Genomic DNA, 12,015 nt, shown 5'->3' on the forward strand with positions numbered 1-12,015 from the left:
CCAACTAAGTTTAAGAAGATGACAGTGACCAGGAAATTTCTTAATCATAGGGTGGCCAGGGCTAGTGGAGCATTAGGGTTTGTTTCCTCAAGCATTGGGATTTTATGGATAAGGACCCTGTGTAGCTCTGTAGTGAGGGGGTACATCTTAGTGATGTAGGTGTGGACAATTTTAATGTTCAGTTGTCATTGATTTTGCAGGAGGTATTTGGGAAATAGTTTAGTAGATTTAAAGTTGGGACAGGCTGCAAGGCATCCTAGTAGGTAGAAGAAGGGCAATTGCAGCTGTTAAGGAAAAGTAGGGCCCTTCCTCTTCCCATTGTGTTCAGCTGTTTTTCCCATTTGAGTTACATGAGCAGTGTTACACTGCTTGATGTGTTGGATTTGTGGTTAGTGAGCAGTGGGGCACTGCTACTGTTTGGTTGGCGAGTGGTTTAACATGCTTCCCGTTTTGGTAAAGATGTGTTGATTTGAATTAAGTAAGGAATGTATGATGTAGGTGAGTGATCTATCACACTGCCAAAGTTGGTTCCATTTGTATTAAGTTGTAATGTGATTTTATATATGTTAATAAAGCTGGTTGCAAAGTCATTAAGGTGTTGTTGGTTTGTTATTGTGGGAGGAGGTCTAATTATGACAAACAAGCAATAATTCCCATTAGTGTTGACATTATAGGGAAAAAGCAAACTGCATAGGTGCGTTTTAAAGCCTGATACAAGAGGTAGGGGGCATCCTTACCCTTGGAAGAGCATATCTCTATACTTCCATCAAGAAGAGAATTATTGCACTTATAAAATGGCAACAATACTACTTTTGGACACGGCAGCATATTTTTAATTGGACAGAAGGGCTGTAGTATTTGATTACGATCTCTCAAGTTTTGGAGACACTAATAGTCCCTAATAAGAAATAGTCAAGTTGGAAAATGTGAATTGTTATGGCAGTTTGTGAGACACCCAGTTTTATGAAGAGAATGTATATCAAACTGGCAACTGTGCGAGTGCATTTTATTTTGGCGTGTACATAATTAGAATTAGTGCTTAACACCTGTTGACCACCTCAAAAGCTAATTGTCTAAGAAATATTTCTAGAAATATAGTAATAACAGTAATGGCCCATCTACCTAGAGATATAGTGAAAACTGTTTAAAGGATACATTGTCCTGGGTCGTCAGATTCACAAAAAAAAAAAAATCTGCAAACTTCCCTGTGAGTTCGTTAATGAACAATGCCAAAAAAGTGTTCATAACTTAGTAACACAAATGCTAAAATAGTGCCAAGATAAAACCTTGTCTGAAAACATGGAAGGCAAAGAGGAATGAATATCAAGAAAACAAGACAGAGTCTGTACGACAAAATGCTCCCTTAGACAGCAGACAAAAGGAAAAAAAATGGCTTGTAAAGTATTGAAACACCATGGAGCAGTAGACTCAAGTAATCCTTTAACAGCCAAACTAACAGCTGTCTGAAAAAGATCACATTATCCCTACAGATACCAAGGAAGCACTGGAACCACTGAAGATAAGTCAATGAAGTAAAGAAGTCCTGAGTCCATTAGAGCTTGGAATAGCCTATGGACAGGGTCACTGATTTACAGTTCTCCAAAAAGCTAAAATTCCATTTTCATGAAATAAAATCCAGCAATTATGCATGAGTTATAAGTGTAATTTCTGATCATTACCATGATTCTATTGCAATTCTCTAATGTGTTTAAGAACAGGCAGCATTAACTCATTGCTTCATGCAATAGTATAGTCATCAAGAAGTCAGAGTTCCTGTGTATCCTGTAAAAGTGCACTCATCTTTACAAGAGACCTCCCAGTACTCCTGAAATTAATATATATGTCACTGTTTTCAAAGTCCAATTTCTGAAGTCCTGGTAAGGGTACATACATACATAAAACAAAGTCATCTACAAGCTGATGTGATTTGCTAAGCATGAAAGTGAACTGGGCAGAATGGGATGTCTAGAGCTGGAGTTATTACAGAATGTTTACAAAAAGGTATGAAAAATAGGACATATTTCCATGTTTGCGTTGTGGCCGCGGCGGTTCAGTGGTTAGCGTTGTCGCCTCACAGCAAGAGGTTCTCTCGTTCGATTCTTGGCTGGAGCGCCTTCTGTGTGGAGTCTGCATGTCCTCCCTATGGTGTGTGACATTTAAAGACATGCAGGTAGGTGCGTGCGTGAATGGGTGTGCCTTCTTTGAAGGTTGGGAGTCAGTCTGGCAACTCGGCACCATAAAAATTCACTGCCAGTCATTAGCAGACTGGAGTTCCGCTGTGGTGACCCCTAACCAGGAAAAGCCGAAAGACTTTTTAATTTCCATGTTTACATTAATAATGCAAAAATAGAGTGTGATACTGTCATGTTGAGGGTGCAGTCTTCAAGCACTGTGTGTTAGTAAAAAATGACATTAAAACATAATGGATAATGTGAAGACTTTCTGTCGTATAAATGCACTTTTGGTAAAATAGTTACGACTATTACCTATATTTTCATAAGTGCATTAATTTTATAAAAAGTGTGTGACCTACATGTGAACAAATGGTGCCAGCTTATACAAAAGGCTCAGAATGTTGCCACTGACACCTGTCATCTATTACAAAAGGTTTTGGAGATTAATATTTTTTTGAAATTATGATATGCATAATTTGCAAAGATTTAACAATATCTCAGAACAGCAGTATGTTACCCTATCTTGTCATATATCATCGGGCATCTCTGAACAGGTAAACAATTCTCTCGATATCTTGGATCTCCCTTGCATACTTACAGTAATATAGCATTTTGACTTTAACACTAGTATTTTTTGGCAAAACAAATATAGTTCCCGTTTATAATTATGCAGATTAAAATCAGAATCTACAGACAGGCCTTTTATACTAACACCAGTGTATAGTCCATTGTTTACCAAAAGCTATTGTATTTTACATTTGTAAATCACACCATATAGCAGATATTACAAATCTGATGAAGTGTGTTTTCGGTACAGGATTTTGGAGTACAGCTCTCAGGAACTAATTGGTTTCCTGGCTTAGAAGATCACAGGAAGCAAAGGTGTTAATTATTCTCCTGTTCTAAATAATTTAAGACCCTATTCTAGGTACAGAAAACACAATGCAATTAGATGATAACATTATAAGTAGTAAATATAAGAAGAAACACAGGTTGTGTCGATTTACTGCTCTCACCTAAAATGCCACATTCTTGAAAATTATGTTTTTTTCCAATACTTACAGAGTCCAAATTTAGGTTTTAAAGTACTTTTCCAGGAAATACAGAAAGCAGTGTCCCTGGCTGTGGATATTAGAAACATTGTCATCTACAACACTGCAATGATGGCTGGAAACTACTTCAAATTCAAATCTGCACTCCTTCAGCAAAAGACAGGAATAAACACAAGCAGTCATAAACCCAGGAATGAAGACTTGTTGTTAACAGCTGATTGCCTAGTAACAGTCAAGCAAGGCAACTCAAACTCAGACAAGATGGCAGAGCTGGCAGTGAAAAAGATATCTGAACATGAGAGATTGCAAAACCACCTGTCAGGTATAGATTCCGTTTACTACAAACTGCATTCCTGAAACTTGCAGTTCTCAGAAATCATCATGAAAGCATTTTAAAACCTCGTCTACTGACATGGTTGAAGATACAGTACTTACAGTTTAAGATGGTGGCATGATGTCTTATAAGAATTCTCTGGTGAAACGATTTTGTCCTTTCCTTATCTGTATTGTTTGATCTTTTCTATTCAATTTTGCACATTATTTTTTCCCTGATTGTTTTGTTCATTCAGCAGCTTTCTTATTAAATCATTACCAGTTTCTAATGCTCATTAACACCGCATAGCTTAATCCTCTGTGTTAAATAACCATTTTGTCCTAGCAGGGTATAAGCTAATGACATGAAACACTTTGTAGTACATGGTTAAATAATATCTTGGTTAAGTGTTACTTTAGCACTAGACCCAACCCTAGCAACACTTATAGTATTGCTAGGCACTGTTAACATTGAGTCTGCACTAAAAGTAGACAGCACTGACCAGAAAACAGCAGGAGCATCATGGCATGAAATGGTTTTGTTTCAACTCCCGTTTCTATCTACTGTCTGCTAAACTACACCGGGTACTTTGGTTACAACCACTTCCCTTACGCAGGGAATACGTAAGACATCAACCACTTCCTCACTGCTTTACCAACTTTCAAAGCTGGTACAACACATCACATTTTCAATGTAATTTTTTACTAACTGATTGTACATGGAGAAGGTAAATCTTCATATATTACAAAGAATTATGAATGGATCTCAGCTCAAAATGAAAAATTGTGTGTTCTCAACATGGATGCCAAGATTCACCTCTCAAACATATCTCTAGATGTGAATTTCTTTATATGGATGTTTTGAACATATATTACGCTCGTTTTTGATCAGTGGTCTGATCATAACCCGTTATATTAAGTATTGTCTGCATTCTTGTCTGGTTGGAATCAAAGGTAGAAGACATGAAGGAAAGGTGTTCTCTGCCTGAAAACTAAATATCCCTTTTACTAGAGTAATATAACCTGGAAAATAAAATGCCAGAATTACTAGCTGGCAAAATTCAGGAATGAAAGAAGTCCATGCTGTAGAAGAACAAGCCAAAAGTTGAACTTGAAGCTAAGGTACTTGTCGGCAAATATTGTATTGAAAGGCATTTGTCACTGAACAGTGAACGTCTGGTTCAATGAGGTCTGTATTAGAAGAATATATTCTCAAAAAGAGTGAACTTTTGTGTGCTTATGATTTATTCGATGTTGTCAAGTGGCATGAAGAAATGTAGAAACTAGTATCAAAAGTAGCGATGAAACTCAAAAGTATATGACATGCTAAATAAAGTTCTTGTGCCGAAAAGAAAAAAAAAGATTCATGTTACATATCTATAGTTAAGGGAAATGAGAAATAAGCTTAACAAAGCAATAGATATCTGCTATATATAGTTATGTGTTTTTGATAGAGGCCAATGAGAGAGCCCTTGGGGCACAAATTTGACAACAGGTAGCTAAAACCTGTTGCAGAAATACCTGTGGTACTATGTAGGGGTATTTTGCTCAAGGCCTTATTTAGGGATCACATCAAAGAGACAGAAGTGAAAGCCCTTGCTTTGTTGTGGTTGTTGTTGCTGTGATTAATTAAGGTGGTCAGGATTAACAGGGCAGTACTGGTAATATAGATTACCTGAAAACATTATGTCCACGGCACAGTACAATGGAGCTACTAAGATGTTCTTGCAGTCAGAATGAGATTGAAGCTCTCATATCTGAGATTGTGTCCATTTAGAAATGAGCTGATCACTTGAAATAAAAAGTGAATTTTTAGTTTTTGTCGGTAGCCATCTGTTTCCACAAGTCAGAAAATGAAGCACTGTAAAGGCATAGATAATGACATCTGCAAAATCTGCAGGACTGTAACAGATAAGAGTTAAGTGTATGGATTTATGAATGCCTGTGATTAACACTTTTTGAGAAGTCTTTAAACAAAGTGTCTAGTGACTTTGTACGCTAATACTACTGGTAATAAGAGGAACATAAACATGGGGTGGCATAAAACCTTAAGTAAATGTGAAATACTCCAGGTGCTTAGGACCATTTAGTTGGATGATTGTTGGTTTATTATTCATAATTCTCCATGGTGGAAATCTTCAACAATGTAACATATGTTGTGATGATATGAGATGACAGCAGTGGGGAATAGACCTTTTCTGTTTTGGAAGACCTACTGGAAGGATTTATCAGGCCAGATTGCATTGTTTATTACTGACATAGTGTCTTGAGTGTGATAATAATGATGCAGCTGTTGAAAGGACTTTGTATTACTTTAAAGATGAATAATTAAACTAATGTAATTAAATTCTGAACTAAATATACATATATATATATATATATATATATATATATATATATATATATATATATATATATATGCCTAGGCTACTCATTTTTGTTCAATTTGTTGATTTTAAACTATTTTAATTATACAGCTATTGCTGATTTGTTTTAAAAATAAATTGACTTGCATAAAAAAGTTTATATAGTCCTGTGGCATATATCTTTGAGACCGGAGTTATGAGTTGGATGTGTGAACAACAGCCATGGCTTAGGTGTGTCATGGGAAATTTTACATTCATGAAAGACTCTGATAAATCTCTTTATTAACTAGTTTAGCATGGCACATACATTTACTGTGATGATGTTAAGTGTGGGTATCATAAAAACTGAAATAATAGGTGTAGCAACTGCATTTTAACAAATCCTATCCCAAATGAGAGTAAAACTGGCTAGATAAAATACAAGTATTATGAAAAAAAACTAGCATGTAGAAATCTCATTGCTTATCCTGTTCTTATCTTGTCAATGGATGCTTGCAGTTTTTCTACAAGTCAAAAGTAAAATCCTTTCTTATTTCTTTTTCTTCCATCCAATCATCTTCCCTCTTCTAAATATCAGTAATTCCAACATTCTGTTAAATAATAAATATTAGTTTGGTAAACTGTTGAACATTATCCACATAAGAATAATTGCGTCATGTGCTTACTCTAAGAGGTAGGGAACATTCAGGAGGAAAATAATCCAGTTTAAACCATATGCACAGACATCTGTGCAGACGAGCCTGCTACAGTTCCATATTGCCTAGTATCACATGTATTTGGGTTCTGTTGGTTTGCTGAAGGAGTCCCAATCATATGCATTCCATCCATACCAGCTGACAGGTACTGCCTGTCTCCAAAGGCACTGCTGGGAGATGAAGAGCAAAGTAAAGTGCTTTGAGATGATGCCAGTTTCTCAGGGCTTGCTGCAAGCCTTGTGGATGCTGGAAAGTTATACCCATAAATATTGTACGGATTATGAAGAGAAAAAGTATTATAAGAGCTCTGTTGCATGTGACCACCACTGAACATATGTGGAGATGATGAATTAGATGCTGGATTTCCTGCTTGCATAACATACTGAAACTGAGAAGGAGGAAATGATCCCAGCTGACCACCATAGGTATCCATTTTGCTGTTGCTTGGCAAAGATGTAGGAGCAGGCATTCCTGAGATTAAAGATGGAGTCCTCTGAGGCATGAATGTTTCATTAGGCTGAGTAGCAGAAGTGTTTCCACTCTGTAGCCTACTATAGCCACTGTCACTCAGTCCTGGATAGCTCTGCAAAGCAGCCATATTACCTCTGGCACATGCAGGATAGTCAGACAGGTTGAAGTTGCATATTTGACTTTCTCTGCAAGCAACATTAAAAGTATTGGGTGCCAAGTGAAAGGTTGGTGGGGAACATGATGGTGAGAGAAGATGTGATGATGCTGAGGGGGAAGGGGTTCCTGTGCTGGATGTTGTTGGTGATGTTCCTGTACTGCTTCCTAAAAAAAAATAGATAAATAATTATGACATAGTTCTTTTAACATTGAGCATGTGCCACAGACAGATGCAATAATATGCAGCATTCATCCACACAGTAAAAGACATTAAATTGCACAATTTTTTTTATTTAGTCACATTTCCTGCTTTACTGACTTGCTGCTTCAGTGACAAGCACCTAAACAAAAATTCTCTAAATTCGTGTTTTCAGAAATGTAGTGGATCACTACCAAATACATGATTTTCACTCACACAGCTTGCATTGTTCCACTTCTACTCACATCCTATCGACAAACAGTTTTATTCATTCAGATAACTTTGCTTAAAAGACCTTCTAGCTCACACTGTAGCAAATCCTTTGTGTGGATGACTTACCTTTATTGTACATTAGAATAAAAAGCAGACCTAATGCATAAGGTAAGGAAGTACTTGTTAAGGTACACAGCTTGGTACCTCTATGCACCTTACAAATTTGCAGTTAGGACAGTGTACTTGGATGGGGTATATGTTAAACACTGGGATGCAAAACATAGATATAATGTCTGCCCTTTATAGACACAGCACCTTATGATCAGTGAATGTCAGCCAGCAGTGCTCTCAAAGTGCACATCATAGTAGCAGAATGTGTCTTATATTTGAAAGGCACTTTAATCACTTGGAGGTGAATGGCCACTATTGTTATGGTCCACAGCAATGCAGCAAAACATACATTATGAAAGAAAAATGCCCATATGTGTTCAGTGGAGATTATACAGCATGTGTTCTACAGTTCAAATACTGATTCCTAAATATTGTGCAGCTTACAGGCAGACACAGTTTTACAATAGGAATGGGTAGGCCTTGGTTAGTGTGCAACAATGGGCTACGCAGTTTAGAAAGTTTCTAAACAGCTTGATGTTCTTTACTTATTCATGCAGATTAATGCTTATTTACATCTTATAATGTCCCAAATAAGGTCTTCCTATGGTATAGGGCACTGCTGATCCACGCTAATTTCAGTACAACCCGCCTATGCGTGACACTTAATTTAGGTAAAAAGTAAAAAAACACCAATGCATTTTCACAGAAATTAGAGAACACTAACTACTAATGGAATACAAAAGGATGAGGGAAAGGGGTGAAGAAGGTGAAAAGGTATAGTAAAAGCAAGAAAGCATAAGATGAACCCAAAAGGGTAGTAACAATAGGGGTCAATAAAAGTAGAAACAAGTTTTAGATATATAGCAGAAAGGAAAAAAAGGAACAGTTTCAGTCAGACTGAACAATGATGGGAGAGATAACAGAGAAGACAAGAAAGTGCCGATATATTAAGCAATGCATCAGTTGTTCTTAGTTCAAAGGTAAGTACTAGGCTAGCTGCCCTTGTGGGGCTTTTTAAGGTCAGCCAATTTCCATTTCAAAGGTAAGAATCAAACCCTGTACCTGGTGTCTTTAAGATAAGCACCTAAACCATTATACTAATCCCCAACCCTGCTTGGAAGGAGGGAAAGCTGAGGGATGGTTTCTACCATGGTGGACAGAAGGCAAGACAAAACATTGATAGTTGTGGATACACATACCAGTACAGAAAAGGAGGAAGCCACACCTAGGGTGAAGAAAAGGGGGCAAATGTCCCAAGTGTAAGCTGTTAGGGGACCATGACTACAGGTGATGAAGGGGGTGGAACTGCAGTACTAACATTAATTTATGAAACCACAGAGGTGTGAATGTCAGTACTGCATTGTCTCAGTGTGTGTGTGTGTGTGTGTGTGCGTGTGTGTGTGTGTGTGTGTGTGTGTGTGTGTGTGTGTGTGTGTGTGTGTGTGTGTGTGTGTGTGTGTGTGTCACTGTCTACACTAAGATGGCAAGTTGCTTGTTACAGTTACATGAGTATAGTGTTCACTGTAATGGCCTCTTTGGTATGTACTTGCCTAAGCATATGACCCAGCTTGAGAGACAGAACTTCCTCACTAAGATAATGGCATGTCTTTCTTGAGCTACCCAGACCACCTTAAAGTGCTGTCTCTCTTTTCTGTTTCCTACAGACTCTTGAGAGGTGGCCGTTAACAAGTCTGATTTTCTCTAGACCTCACTGAAATGAACTGATACTAAGTATAAATCAGTCATGTCAATGGGGGCCTATGATTTGACATACTGTGGATAGGCTAGGCTGGGTTATTAATAGTCCTCTGAATCAACAGGTTAGTGTTAACACTATGAACCTGTGAACCTATGTGCACAGCACCTTCCAAACACTCAAAATGTATGCAACAACTCTCTGAAAAACCTCATCTAATGAGCTAACACCAAATGAAATGCTCAAGAATGTGTATTTTTCTAATAGTCTACTGAGGGCTCAAAGCTCTGAACAGTCTAGATCAGGAATGATTTGCCAGCAGCACTGGTTAGCATCAAGCATGAAGAAATATTTTGCTGTTGGCATCCTGCACACAATTTTTTCAACACCCTAAGTGGATAATAGTCCCTTAGGATTGCCCTGTACAGATGTTGTCTATCTGCACAGACTCCAATCTTGTATGGTTTTAAATAAACTAACAAGCCTGTTAACCCTTGATGTAGGTTATATTTGTCTCATTATTATATCCATCTCCTCCACAATTCTTAATTTTCTTTCAATTCTTTGTCTTAATGAACTTGAACTATCCTTAGTACACATACAACTGGTGAAAACTCTGGATTCATTTTAATGCTGTATTGGCAAAGACATAACCTAGCCCAGTGAACAATAAGCATAACCTCCAAAGATATTGTTTTGTCAACTGACATGTTTCTTTGTTTACAACAGCCTTTAATGTGACTTTGTGTACTGCATTTCTCACCATATTAATTTTTCACACTGAATGACTTTGTGACTATTTTACTCAACTGCACAACCTGTTTACTTCACTAATGTGCAAAGCATCTGCTTTGTGAATATACCAGGAAGACTCTTCATGAATGTGCACATACTTCCTATCATGGACAAGCAAATCATGCTACATGAATTCACAAATGTTTGGCTTCATGAACATGCATTTTTTACAGCAACATAATCTCCTTGGCACAATGAGACTCAACTGCACACTGTGTGTATGTTTAATTATGTACAGCTGCTCACAAACATCTCTTTTCAGTATACTGTAATGCTGCAATTATACAATCTGAAATAAAATATTGTAAGCTTTATTGCTGTAAACATAGCATAACTTGTTTTGCCCCTTTGGTGATAAATAATGACCTGTGTAAATGAATAATGTGCACACTTCTAAAAATTGAATTATCACCATTGCATTAATGCATAGTTTCTCCATCCAGTAGGTTCATAGTTATACACTACGCTAATGACCACCAGGGCATTTATAAGCCTAGCCATGCAAATGATGCAATCCAACACAGTTGTCTCCCTATGTATCATGAGTGTTTATTAGAAGGGGGTGGGTATGTTAGTTAGGGGGTGTCTGTGGTGGTGCAGTGGTTAGCATTGCTGTCTCACAGCAAGAAGCTCTCACGTTTGATCCTCAACTGGGGTACCTTCTGTGTGGAGTCTGCATGTCCTCTATGTGGTTGCATTGGTTTCCTTCGAGTGCTCCGATTTCCTCCCACATCCCAAAGACATGCTGTAGGAGGACTGTACACTCTAAATTGACCCTAGGCATGAGTGTGTGCATGTGTGTGCCTTATGTGGAAGGTTGGGTGCCAGGCTGGCAACCTGACACCATAAAACTCCAGTGCCAATCATGAGTGGACAGGTGATCCCCTGTTGCGACCCATAACCGGGAAAAAGCTGAAAGAAGAAGAAGAAGGGTATGTTAGTTAGGAAATTTCCAGAAGTTATGTACATGTGGGGAGGGTATGTTAGTTTGGGCATTACTGTTTGCCTTTGTCTATCAGAGACATGGGTGCCAGACAGAGGTGAATTTCAGATTTCTCATCCACTGGTCAAGGTTACACTTAAATAGGGTTAGGGATGGACTCTGCTTCACATGGATGGGGTGCCTGTTCCAGAGAATGGAGAGCCTCTGAGACACATATCTGCCTCACCAGCATGACATATTTATGTTACAAACAAAATTTAAATTCTTGGAACTAGTGGTTCTAATGCTGTTCATTTTTGCAGATGTGCAAAAGATCCAGCAGAGCTGGATCCAATGATACCTTGTATGCCAAACATAGATTGCTTCTCAGTAACCTGTAGGAGACCAAGTATAGAGATGGGGCTTTAAGGCACTATGTATAGGACAATGTGTTTATACACTGGATTCTCCTGCTAAGGAATGCCAGTGAGTGTTCCAGCTCTTGCATATGTCTGGTTAGGTACATGCAGAAAGGGACATTATACTGAATGATGGGTCTGATAAGGGCTGAATAAAGTGGCACTATGAGTTCCTTGGACCTGGATGCCATGGCCTTACTTATGTTAGCAACATAGAATTACTTTCTTACTGCCTTGACCCCTCGTTGGTCAAAGACTAGATCACTGTCTAAATATGTTTCCATCTACCAGGGTCAGTTCTTAGTGATGTCTTATTGAAGGCATAATTAGCCTGGGTGGCAGTTTTTCCAAAAGGTACTCTAATGCACGTCTTGGCATTGAGTTTTAATTAATGACTTTGGCACTAATCAAGTGTCTGTGTTAAACCCTCATGT

The 12,015-nt window shown here is 38.0% G+C and overlaps 1 protein-coding gene across 2 annotated transcripts in view; it reads right to left on the minus strand.

Annotated features, from left to right (window-relative positions):
- TBX15 (T-box transcription factor 15) overlaps nt 1–12,015 on the minus strand; it is a 718,941-nt gene that overhangs the window by 32,423 nt on the left and 674,503 nt on the right. For both annotated transcript variants that reach the window (XM_044071487.1, XM_044071486.1), the window contains exon 8: nt 6,570–7,391. In XM_044071487.1, coding sequence (XP_043927422.1) covers nt 6,610–7,391 — 782 coding nt within the window. In that variant the 3' untranslated portion in view covers nt 6,570–6,609. The remainder of the gene's footprint in view (nt 1–6,569; nt 7,392–12,015) is intronic.

This window comes from Protopterus annectens, chromosome 5.part0, assembly GCF_019279795.1.
Source record: "Protopterus annectens isolate FY-2018-M chromosome 5.part0, PAN1.0, whole genome shotgun sequence".
Classification (NCBI taxonomy): domain Eukaryota; kingdom Metazoa; phylum Chordata; order Ceratodontiformes; family Protopteridae; genus Protopterus; species Protopterus annectens.